Genomic DNA, 12,971 nt, shown 5'->3' with positions numbered 1-12,971 from the left:
CTTTCTCTGTATGATATGATCCAAGCCTATTAATATTAAGCCTACTTTTCCTTGGTGAACTAATATCCCTTATTTCTCTGTGTTGTGTTTTGATGTCAACACCTGGGAAACTGATTGCAGTGGTAGCCTATTTCTGCAACATCATTTAGTAGACCTACAAAATTAATGTAGGCCGGTAAATGCAAAAAATAATTAATTACAAAGTATATATAATTAATTTTCCTATTATTATTATCATTATTATTTATTTATTTATTTTTAAATCATGGGGCATATCGAACCGTGTGTCATATATCGTGATACAAACCGAATCGTGAGTTGGGTGTATCGTTACAGCTCTAGTAACCACACATTTTGTCAAATTTGAGTTCAGACTGGAAATAGTCTTCATAACCCCACCTGTATTTTTGTGACAAAGCCTTTGTAACGGAGGATAACTAGCAGAGTTGGCGTGGAACGTTAGTAAAACCTCACTCCCAAGGCATCATACAGTGCCGGGAGACTGGTCTCTTGTGAATGTAACCAACGAAATAATGCATGCCCCCCAGCTCAGCCCAAAAGAAGAGAGAACGTAATCATTAAATGAAACCTATGCGTCAACATTGAGCATGTTGTAGCAGTAGCATATATGCAGTTCATTATCACTTATATGATCGGGATATTAACGCCTTCTGAGCCATGTCTGCGATTTGTGAGGTAATAATTTCGCCGCGAACTACCTACTGTATTTCGGCGAAACTCAGACGTCCTGGGGTAATTTTACATAGGCGCGCCGTCTGAACTCCCTTGTAATGTCTGTGAATTGACTAAATAACAGACGTTTATTTATCCCGTCCGAATGCGGCCCGAAAAATCACAGAGGTCCAGGGGTAATTGCGAATTACCAGGGGTCCATAGGTAATATTTATCCCGTGCGAATCGGGCTATAGTAGTAAACCAGTTAAACGTAACTTTGAGGTATCGGTAAATCATCTGATATATAAGCCTGGATGCCTCATTTTCTAAACTAAATCACATCCGTGGGCTATCTTTTAGCAGGTTCACCACAAGTCCTTGTGTCAACTTAGCCAGGTTGATCACTTAATCACACCCACCCACCCCGCTCATATTTCTGGCTGTGTAAACAAAAGCAGAACAGTGTAGGTGCAGACGGGCACCTGCTTGTGGCTTGGCTGGTGTAGCAGTCGTCGTGGTCATTGCGGTGTTTTGGCTCTGAGGTAGCAGGTTCTGGGAGGAGGGTGGTGGCGATGGTGATCTCTGCTGCTGAGGCTTCGTTACATCTGGACTCTCACCTTTCACTATGTTTGGCTCTTTTACTTCCCTATTGAAAATCTAGGGAGGGGGAAAGCATTTTTCAAAATAAAATTAGTGTACTTTGAACCTTGGGTTAAACAGCATTCCTCAAAGATTTCTTTGGTTTTTGTACGCTCATCATCATGTTTAAGAGATTGGCCACTGGAATCTTCCATTCATATTTTACAATTTCTGAATGAAACATTCATACTTGCATCCAGGATTGTCATTTCAGAAAAAAAATAAAATAACATGAAGCGATTTCACGAAGCAGGCCTTGTACTATTAATGTTGTTAACGCTAATGTTTTTTTTACCTTTAGTGTCTGGTTGGATGCCAGCCGTGACATGGTTTTTCGAGCTCTGTGTATAACGGAAGGAGAAGGGGAATTGAGGAGGCTTGTGCCACTTTTATTAGTCTCTGTCTCCATTGTTCCCAAGTTAGGTAGCACACTGGTATCAGTCTTTGGGGTGGTGGCCAGTGTGCCGGTATGCAAAGCTGCCGACAAAGGAACGATTTTGGTAGGATGCCCAGCACTCACAGTCCCCACAGGGGACCAGCTAGTCCTGTGCTGAGCTGCTGCTGCCATGTCCGGCAGGTTGTTGAGAAGGTAACCGTTGCTGCCCATGGTAGAACCATGTGGTGGGGCAGCATCCATTTCCATCACGCCATTTTCCAAAACGTCCAATCGGCTGTTAGTACCGTGGCTGTTCTCCACTTCTACTCTTTCGTAACTCCCGTTGAGGTCCACCTCGTCCACTCTGCAGCCATCGTTGAGCCGTTCCAAGCAGGCTTTGTTGACTTCTGCAAAACATGTGAGACTTGGGATAAACATTGGAGAGTGACAGGATTCTTGAGGAGATTAATCAGCCTAAACATTATTGTGACTTTATATGAACATAAATTACACATGGAGACTCACTTCAACATGAAATCAGACATAGGCTTACCATCACCAGGAGGTTCTTTCATTCTGTCCGTTTTCATGAATTCTCCTTTACCCACAATGCCTCGGACCAGACCTGTGGGCTGATACATACATGGTGTAAGGTAAAACTTCACACACAAAAGGGTTCTCTTTTCCTGTCAATAAAATGACCAGGCATATTCGTAGTCCAACTGTGATAACATCCAAGGCTCTATATTAACTCTTTTCATCACCAGCCAAAATGGCTAGAAGATGTTAATCTTTTAGTCAAATAAGCTTACATACTCACTTATGGGTGTAGTACCACTAGAAAGGTGGTCTTTTCTACAGTCAAACAGAAATCGTACCAGCATTTAACCTGATTAGAGCCATGGTTACATCAAATCTTAAAAAAAGGTTGTTTTTTCACTATGACATGAACTTGGTGACCCTAGGTGATGTGGTGTGAGCAGTCTTCTGAAAGCAGCCTTCAAATCTACTGTGTCCAGTCACTGGCCTTTGTACTTTTTTGCACTTCAAATTCCATTGTGACATAAAAAAACAACAAATGAAAATAAAACGCCCTTTTGTTTACAAATGTTTATTGTTTTCAAACATTCTCCATGACAGATTCACAGATGCTAGTGGCTGGTGGGAACTCGGGCTGTCGAAGCAGAATGTTCAAGTCGCAAACTGAGGCGTCTTTGAAAGGAGCCGACTTCCCTGCATTGAAAATTGTGATGCTAATGGCGGTGCAGTGATATGGATAATTCATTTAATACATTTATAAAAAAAACTACTGTTCTCTTTCACATCCACTCGGTTCACCATCTCTATGGTAGGACGCTCATTGGCTGTTCAACCTGACAAAGACGGTTTTTAACCACTCCTGATTGGGCAAGCTGTGTTGTCAAAACCATCTGTTTTACGCGCGAACCTCAGATTTCGCTCTCTTCGGCAGACTACTTGACCAATTGTGTTTAACTGTCCACGAGAAGTGATTTGTAGTGCATCTTCACTGAGCGCCCAGTCTCGACGAAAAAGAACCGTCTCGACCGAGAAAAGTGTTTGCTACTCTGACTGAGTATAACTACACTGCTTCATTCGACGAAATTAAAGAACTTTTGGTGTAAAACTGAGTAACCGCTGAGTCCCCCGCCTCTCGAGACTTGTCCGGCACCCGAGCCATTCACCGTCCACAAGGGGCCCTACCCTCCAACGGACCGATTCTATGAGATCTGTGAGAGGACGGCTGTGAGGCTGAATGTACCCTGGCCGGAACCGCTACCGATACAACCCAGGGCATGGCTCGACGGGAGGCCTCTCCTGCGTCAACCCACCAACAGAAAACTGCTCCAGCTGTTCCAGGAGGTGGTGGGTCACGTGTCCAAGACATGGGACCGCCAGTACTCTGCGCTCTTGCCTAAGCTCCAGGGTTCGCCATGCTGGACACTGTGAACATGGATGAAGGATGGGATAAGCCTGTCACGATATTCGATAAGTCAATAAATCGGACGATAACTTTTTACAAGAACGATCACTTTTCTGGCCCCGATAAGTAACGAGAAGTTATTTGCGTGATGTTTTGATTTCCCTCTCTCCCTTTCTCTACCGTAGCCGTAAGACTACTGATGGCACGTTATAGGCCAACGCAGCGCAATGACGCTTAAATGTTGGTGTAATTTTAAGTTTCAATGCAGTTCTGGTTGAAAAAAGGTGCATTGATCTGGCTACTTGCGTCTTTGAAATAGAACGCTGGTGTTCCCGCGCGTCGCTTATAAGCCTCGACAAAGAATCAGCGCTAGAGACTAGGACCGCAATATTCTTCCAGTCTCAGCGCATCTGCAACGTTCCTCAGGGAGGGGAATGAACAGCTCCAACACGGAGGCAAATGTTCATTTTGAAACATGCGCAGCAACCCAACATCCACAACGAAGACGTGTTTGTGCAAACATGAAATAGTGGTACCGTTGCGCCAAACTTGCTCCGAGGATGTTATTTTAAACCTTGCAGAGTGTCCCCTATTATTTCAATGCGCCTCCTACCCCGACGTTCGTTGTCTGTTCTTTTTGTGATTTTCGCTATATTTCTTGTTTATTTAGACCTAACAATAGGAGTAGGCAGTCCGCAAGCAAATCATGAAGATGGGTCATTCCATGTCAATTCACATGCCTTCCCCACATGACCCTCTCCGATTTACCCGATATCTCACATACAGGTACCCTTTGATGTCAATTGAAAGAATACCAAGTATTAGCACCCTACGTCCAACGGTTGCGGAGATGAAGCCCTCCAAAGTTGGGGTGCCATGCCCACTTTTCAAGCCTGTGAATTGCATACAAAATTTACAAGCAGATTTTGACACCCCTGGTTTTAGTTTGAAGGAAGATACAGGCCTAAAAATCACCATGGCCCCTGAATATGACCCTGTCTACCAGATGATGTACTTACAAATAGCATGCCTTGATTATGTTTGGCTATATTAAGCCTTCAAAATTGAATTTGTGAAAACCGTGATGAAGTGTCTTGCCATTTTGGGGTTCCAGATCTTGGGAACTTTGTATGCTTTGGGAATTATAATTGATTTTCCATCATATTTGGGAACTGTACAGTGTATTCCAAAAAAATAGGGCAATCAAACTTTTAATGATGGAATAGGAGGGACTCAAAAACAGCTTTTGGACAAAATGACCTTACGGTACCCTCCACTTCAGGCCTCAAATTAACCATGTGGGCACTTGATGACTGGAACGCCCTTTTAACCCCATGTACAGTAGCACTGTATCAAACATTCAAGCTTGGAAAAACTTTGTTTTTCAAAGTTCTTCGTATTAATCTTGGCCTTCAAAGTATATGTTTTTGTCTATGTCTTATCACAGTGTCTGTTTTGTCTGCTGCCATCTGCTGGTCAAATAACATAACAACAGTGCAATGTAAGACAACAAAAGGGGCTGAAAAATCTTGCCCATAATTTACCAATAAAGTAGCCTAGAAATCTAGACGCCCCCTAGGGGTTTAGATCGCTAGGCTACCAATAAAGCACTTTAATTCTACAGTATATTGCTATATATTAATTATGTTTTTACAAGCATTATGCAGAATGCTCAATCATGATTACATTTCTACCAGGACACACCCACCCCCATGTCTGGTAGAAATGTAGTGCAGGGTTGAGGCCATCTTGGAACTAGCATAATGATTGAGCATTAAGCAGTCACACTTAGGAAATTATTTGAACTAGAAATATTCATCATGCTTGTTTAAATCATAATTAATATATAGCAATATACTGTATAATTACAGTGCTTTATTGGTCAATTTTGGGCAAGATTTCCCAGCCTTTTGTTTTATAACATTACGCTGTTGTTACTTTTTTAGACCAGCAGATGGCAGCAGACAAAACAGACACTGTGATAAGACATAGACAAAAACATATACTTTGAAGGCCAAGATTAATATGAAGAACTTTGAAAAACAAAGTTTTTCCAAGCTTGAATGATTGATACAGTGCTACTGTACATGGGGTTAAAAGGGCGTTCCAGTCATCAAGTGCCCACATGGTTAATTTGAGGCCTGAATTAGAGGGTACCGTAAGGTCATTTTGTTTCAAAGCTGTTTTTGAGTCCCTCCTATTTTATCTTTTAAAGTCTGAGTGCCCTAAATATTTTGGAATACACTGTACAGTTACCAAATATGATGGAAAAGCAATTATAACTCCCAAAGCATACATAGTGTCCAAGTTCTGGAACCCCAAAATGGCAAGACTCTTCATCACGCTTTTCACAAATTAAATTTTTAAGGTGTAGCCCCTTAATGCACGCCGTACCTCCTGTGGCACGGTGTAATAGACATTGAAAGTTAACTACTATAGTGTTACACTACTATGACGGTGCACGGGGCCTTTAGTAATACATTACGATTTGGTCATGGCCATTCTGGTAACAGGTCATGTATAATGCTGTGTCTTAAGGGGTTAATATAGCTAAAAATAATCAAGGCATGCCATGTAAGTACATCATCTGGTAGACGGGGTCATATTGAGGGGCCATGGTGATTTTTAGGCCTGTATCTTCCTTGAAACTAAAACCAGAGGTGTCAAAATCTGCTTGTAAATTTTGTATGCAATTCACAGGCTTGAAAAGTGGGCATGGCACCCCAAATTTGGAGGGCTTCATCTCTGCAACCGTTGGAAGTAGGGTGCTAATACTTGGTATTCTTTCAATTGACATCAAAAGGTACCTGTATGTGAGATATCGGGTAAATCGGAGAGGGTCATGTGGGGAGATTCTAGGGAATCATGTGAATTGACATGGAATGACCCAGATAGGATTTGTGGATTTAAATCAGTCACACCAGGAGAATGTGAACGGTTGAGCGCGCTACACGGGAAAACAGAGGCATGGCGACTCATAAGAATCAATGTATGGGCGTTCATAAAGGACTTTAAAGTGCGCAGAATTGCAACTTGTTCCAGTCGAGGGTATCGGGGAGGGACGGAGAGAGAGAGAGAGAGAGGGAGAGAGGGAGAGAGAGAGAGGGAGAGAGAGAGAGAAAGACAGAGAGAGAGAGAGAGCGCTGCCTGCACCTGGAACTTGTGCATCTGTTCATGCTCTTTTGCTTTTTGCTGATGTTGAAATGCCTTTAACAGGGCTGATTTGCTGTCGAAGTAATAATTTGTGAAATAACAATACCCCACCAGTAGGTTATTTACCATCACACCATGGATAGGCCTATGAGACATTCAGTGTGATTAAATATTAAAGAAAGACTATATAATAGTGGTGGGCCGTTATCGGCGTTAACGTGCTGCGATAATGTGAGACTCTTATCGTGCGACAAAGAAAATATCGCACGTTAATCTATTCTCAAAATATGGATTTGGGGTTTGGGGATGCGCTTCACCATAGCGTTCGATTGACAGACGCTTTCAGACTGCCCTCCAGTCACTTCGCCTCTCCACCTGTTGCTCAGCAGAGCAGACCTACTAAATATGAACAGTGTTTGCATGCTGTAAACATTAATCTCTCTGCCGTGGTAGGTGTTGTTTTAGTGCTTTTATAAGTGGTAGACTAGAGACACGTTATTGTTTGAGGTGAAGCAGACATTATTGTGTACCAGCCCGACATAGCCTATTTCCTCACGCATTGCATGTAACACAAACAACAGTCCTGTTCCAGAAATCTTGCCTGTGCCATACTTGCAAAACATTCCGTGTGATATAGCCTAGATTTTGAAGATTGTCAAACTGAAACTGTCAATATCTACTCTCGCTGAATGTTTGTGTTATGATCGCGCATTTGCGACTCATGTCAGACGGTAATACACCTCGCGGTTGCGCTTGATATAGCCTACCTCGCGGTCGTCGCGCTTGACTTTTTTTTTTTTTGCAAACTGAATTCATTTGGAGTTGTAACTCCGCTGGCATTCTAAAGGGCTCTGCATACTTCACGTGCGCACTTTGGCGCGTTTGGCGCGAGAACCATTAATGACGTCATCACTTGCGCCAGACTATTCATACTTCAAAAGCGCTTTCGCTCGCATTGTCGGAAGTGCCCTCTGCTGTTCATGAGAGAAACGGCAGTATCTTTCGCAACTCGCAGCGTGAGTTCTACGGATATATAAAATAGAAAGCCAAACACAGCTGCTGTAGGGCTACTGAACGTCTGACTTGTGACTTACCACATTGAAACATATATTTTTTGTTGTAGCCTACATTGCCAGATCATTCCAAGACCATGTGAGAGCATTGTTCTGGCGGCAGAATTTATAAATAGATCGCCGAACACAACGTGCTTCTGAACAAAGTAAACAATTGTTTCACTGAACAACATTTAAGAGAGAAGATAAAATAACTCTCTATGACATTTTATTATCCTCAAAATGATGCAGGATCCATTCTGTAGTAGCCTACAGTAGTTGTAGCCTCTCTTCGCAACTCCTGCATTGTCTGCCTACCTGCATGGTCGCTGGTGGCGCACGACAAGTTACAAAAAATGTGGGGTGCACGACGTCGCGCCACGGCAGCTCGCGCCACGGCAGCTCGCGCCACGGCAGCTCGCGCCACGGCGTGTGACGTCATTTTGGGTCACGTGACGGCGCGAGTGAGGTCGCGAGTGAAGTATGAAGGAGGCTAGCGCCAGTCACGCCAAGTATGAATCCGCCTTAACGCAGAGAACAACAGTCAGGTTTAGGCCAAATCGATGTGGGCCAGTGCATTAGGATCTAGAACTAGCTTTAGAAATCTATACCCTGGCTCTGACTTTGCTGTAACTGCTGCGCAGCTCCTCCCTCTCTAAAGGAGCCGCTGCCCTTTTTAACAGTCAGTGGCAGATTCTCTCTCTCTCTCTCTCTCTCTCTCTCTCTCTCTCTCTCTCTCTCCTCTCTCTCCTCTCTCTCTCTCTCTCTCTCTCTCTCTCTTCTCTCTCTCTCTCTCTCTCCTCTCTCTCTCTCTCTCTCTCTCTCTCTCTCTCTGCCCATTAGAAATTGTTGAGGTAATTTTGTTTAAATAGTCTAAATGTTTGATAGATTTATCTGTATTTGCCTCTACAATTTATAGCACTGTTCATTTTGAAATGTCAGTATATTATGACTGTAAATGCTTCCTAACATATTCGAAATACTTTTCAAATATTGCAATGATTTTTTTTTCATCACCAAATATCAACCATTTTTTGATGATGAGATGCATTTTGGAAAAAAGAGATGAGCTCTTGTCTAATGTGCCATCTTAAGAAACCCCCTAGGTTTTTTTCCGTCATTATTTCGCTAGCGTGCCTATTCTGAATTAGCCATTTTGATATAGATTAATCTAGATTAATCTAGATTAATTTCATAATTACAGTGAGATTAATCTAGATTAAAAAGAATAATCTATGCCCACCCCTACTATATAACTTACCCTAATAATAAATACCAAAAAAGCCTATTTAGAGCCTATTGTGCTCCATGAGGATGTAATTAAAAACATATATCCCCCGCCGTGATGCTTTAAAAATGTGAAGGGGTGTAGTCACATTTTTATTGCATTTTTACGTCATTATATTGTTGACACATTTCTTCTTGGAGCAGGCGTCAATCTTCATTATATAAACCTCTGAGGGTGCTGGCCCAAATGTTAAATTCAATGTTTCAAGAAGGAGGCCGCACCTTGCATAGCAGTGTTTTTTATTGCACATTATATTGTTTGAAAATGGCGAGAGAGACAATATTATCGATTATCGCAATAATTTCTTGGCCAAGTTATCGTCTGGCAAAAATTGTTATCGTGACGGGCCTAGGATGGGACAGGAAAAGTTCAAAGTTCTTTTTTAGCTATTTGTGCATGACTAGTAGCCCAGGCACATAGGAACTCTTGTGCAGGCCCTCTGAGCCAATAAATAGTGTTCAATAGAAAAGGGGAAAAGAAAAAAAATGACATAAAAAAACATTATAAAAAAGGGAATCAAAAGAATCAAGAATGTTCTATGTCCTCATGTTCTTCTTTGCCATTAGTCTGACTGTAGCTGGGTAGAAGCTGTTAAAAAAACTTGCTTTTTTGTACAGATAGGTAACTGTCCGTTCTGCTGTGTCTGAGGTTGTACATGCACTGCTTGTGTCTGAGCAGAAAGATAGCTGGATGGTGTGGGTCTTTTATGATTCTTTCTGCTCTCTTCTGGCTGCGCTGTACATATATGGAATTTATGGATGGAAGTGTGGTGCCTATAATCTTCTCCGCAGTCTTGATAACTCGTTGCAGAGAGTTCCTTTCAGCCTGCGTGATGTTACCATACCAGACAGTGATGCCTGTGGTGAGGATGCTCTCAGCTAATCCTCTGTAGGCCTGGGTGAGAGGGCGGTGATGCAGTACAGCCTTCCTAAGCATCCTAACAAAGTACAGCCTTTGCTGGGCTTTTTTCACGATGGAAGTGGTGTTCAAACTCCAGCTCAGGTTTGATGTTACTTGCATGCCTAGGAATTTATGACTTGCGGCCCTCACCACCTCTGACCCCTTAATGTGCAGAGGCTAGAGGGGAGGAGGATGTTTCCTTAAGTCCACTATTATCTCCCTCGTTTCGTCTGTGAAGGATTAGGTTGTTTGTCTCCCCATGATATCATTTACAACAGACCTGTACCCTGACTCGTCCCCTTCTTTGATGAGCCCCAGGATGGTTGTGTCATCAGCATATTTGATGATAGTGTTGTCATGGCTTGAGAGACAAGTCATATCAAAGTGTGAAGAGCTTAGGACTGAGGCAGCAGCCTCATGTCGGCCATGGAGGCGGACCTCGCCCATTACCTGGCCCCCCAACCCGGAAGTCTGGGTCTGCCCTCCGTTGCATCGAGGCTCCCAGAGAAAGCAAATCAACTCACACTCTCACTGTGGGAGAAGTCGTACCGGTCAGCCGCATCCAGGGTGGCAGGATTTGGCTGGCCGATTGCCGATTAGCAAGGCACTTTCTCGACGCCATTTTCACCAATTCACATCATATCCCGGACCACTTCGCTCATGATGATTGGTTGGTGCACAGCACATCCATGAGTTTAGTGTTGGGCACACAGACCTTTATAGGTCTGTGGCTGGGCACCTTATAATACCTCCATGCATCCAATGCCTGTCTTCCATATAGCTTTCTGGTCAATCTTACGTCAGTCAGTACGTCAGTGGCTGAATTCACTAGCCTAGCATTTCCCATTGAAATGACTGGGGGCGGGACTTATGCACTCTCTCCAGGTCTTATACTACCTCCATGAATGCATCAGCCCTCCTATCGGCCTACCCATCAGCCCTTCAAGACAACATGGCTGAACTCATGGCTAAAGGACTGTCCACACCGGCGCGGTATTTCCACACGAATATTCGCAGAGAAATTCGTAAATTAACAAACATATGTATTCTAATTACTCTGTGCACACCAAAAAGCGAAAATCCACAGAGGAGAAAATTGAACAAATCTGTCTGTTTTGATGGCGAATTTCGCAAGCGAAAAACGGGGTTTGGCCAATCAGACACTGACTTGACAGTGACATCAGCTCCTGCCCAGTTCTCAAACTGGGCTCGGAGTCGCAAATGATGCTGGCTGGGGGTTTGTGGTTTTCATAATCGCAAAAGATAAGAAATCATTTCACAACTTGCGTGCAACGGATGTCTCACGCTTTCTGATGGGCTACATTACACTAATTTCAAACAACATTAAATAATCTGAACACTTCACGAGGTGGTGAAAAGGACTGCTGTGTGATCAGTGTCTGGGACTTGTGCGTGGGTCTGTCTGAGAGCACGGATCTCAAAAGCGCTGGAAAGACCTGTGCGTTCGTGGGCCTCGGTGCGAGAGTAGACTATCCACCACCACGGACCTCTTGTGACCACTTAGGATATTTCATATCAAATGAATATTTCAGGAATCATCCGCGATTGAGAGTGTGTACCAACGTGCACATTTGCATTGTGGAGTAACTGCCAATACCATGACAAGCACAAGCACAAGTAACTTGTTCTATCAATATAGCCTGTCCAACAAAACATAATTCCAAATGAGACATCAAACTTACTGACTTCATGAGGGCCAGTCAGTTACACAAAGACTGTGCCGTTAAACTCCTCCTTGATTACTTTTTTATGCCCTCCAAAATATTCCAGTGAGCGTATGGATAATTTTTGTCCATCTGTCATGAAGTGGCGAACGTGCGGCATGACTTGACTGTCTTGTGTCTTTTGTTGTTTTTTAATATCCAATTAAATTTTGTGGTGTCACGTAGGCCTAATGTTCAGGTTTGCAGCTTGGTTTTGCCAAAATCCTGGTATGACCACATTGCAGGGGCACACGCAACGGCTTTCTGTTATGCAAGTTGACTTGCAGATGCTGTTCGTCGTTGCATCGGATGTTTTTCACCAGTGTTGATGCTTTTTCCGCTTTTCGCATTTTCGCAAATCCGCTTTCCTCGCCGGTGTGGACAGTCCTTAAAGGTGAGCCAGTAGAGGAAAAATTGGAGGAAATCCGTGAAGCCACATATTGGATCATCAGATCCACACAGGGCGCCGCACAGTTGTCTGGACGAGTCCTCGGCCTGACGGTCGCCGGAGCAAAAGGCCTATGGCTGAACCTTACTGCCCTCCATGAGCGTGAGAAAATGTGAATTATGGACCTTCCACTGTCCCTCACAGGACTGTTCGGGGCCATCGCAGCTATAAAGGAGTCGACACAGGGAAGAGGCGTTTTCTCCTTCAAGGCTGCAACAGCCCCCTGAGACCCCAGAACCAGGCTGCAGTACCGCAGACCACCGGCCCCAGCCTCAGCCCACCGAGCTGAACGCTCGGGTGATTCTCCTGAACCTCGCCCCAGGCCAGGCTCCAGCCACGGCTCAGTAGAGCCCTCCACCACTACGACCCCCGGCGCCTCACCGTGTCACCGGCTCATCCCATCCTCAGTGAAGGCCAACGTGAGGAGATACTCCTCCGCTAGGGAAGAGGCAGTCAAGAAGAGGACCTAGCCCCCTCCGGGTATGCAACTCAAGAAGATAGTTTGCATAGCTCGTTTTCAGCCAAGGTTGGCAGTTAAACATGGCAAGATGATGTCGGAGACAATCGTTCCCCTAAATGGAGAGGGAATTAGTATTTGCACTGATTTGCTGTTTTCTTGCCTGTGGAGCTATGGCTGCAAGAATGGTGAGCACCAGGGCTTAACACTAACACACGCCAGGTAGCCAAATGCGGGTGAAAGTCGGCGTTGGCTAGTAGATACCGAAGGTTCACTAGCCATTCTGGCGGGTCCGTTACTATTCTAAATGATGAGGC

The 12,971-nt window shown here is 44.0% G+C and overlaps 1 protein-coding gene across 2 annotated transcripts in view; it reads right to left on the bottom strand.

The window, feature by feature from the left end:
* Nucleotides 1–12,971, bottom strand: part of ehmt1b (euchromatic histone-lysine N-methyltransferase 1b) — a 117,677-nt gene that overhangs the window by 78,079 nt on the left and 26,627 nt on the right. For both annotated transcript variants that reach the window (XM_063211052.1, XM_063211053.1), the window contains exons 2-4: nucleotides 2,244–2,322; nucleotides 1,610–2,097; nucleotides 1,158–1,332 (exon numbers count right to left, since the gene is read on the bottom strand). In XM_063211052.1, coding sequence (XP_063067122.1) covers nucleotides 1,158–1,332; nucleotides 1,610–2,097; nucleotides 2,244–2,322 — 742 coding nt within the window. The remainder of the gene's footprint in view (nucleotides 1–1,157; nucleotides 1,333–1,609; nucleotides 2,098–2,243; nucleotides 2,323–12,971) is intronic.

The sequence above is a fragment of the Engraulis encrasicolus genome, chromosome 11 (assembly GCF_034702125.1).
Source record: "Engraulis encrasicolus isolate BLACKSEA-1 chromosome 11, IST_EnEncr_1.0, whole genome shotgun sequence".
Taxonomy (NCBI): Eukaryota; Metazoa; Chordata; class Actinopteri; order Clupeiformes; family Engraulidae; genus Engraulis; species Engraulis encrasicolus.
Note: the sequence above shows the minus strand (reverse complement) of the source record. Positions and strands in the feature narration are given on the sequence as shown.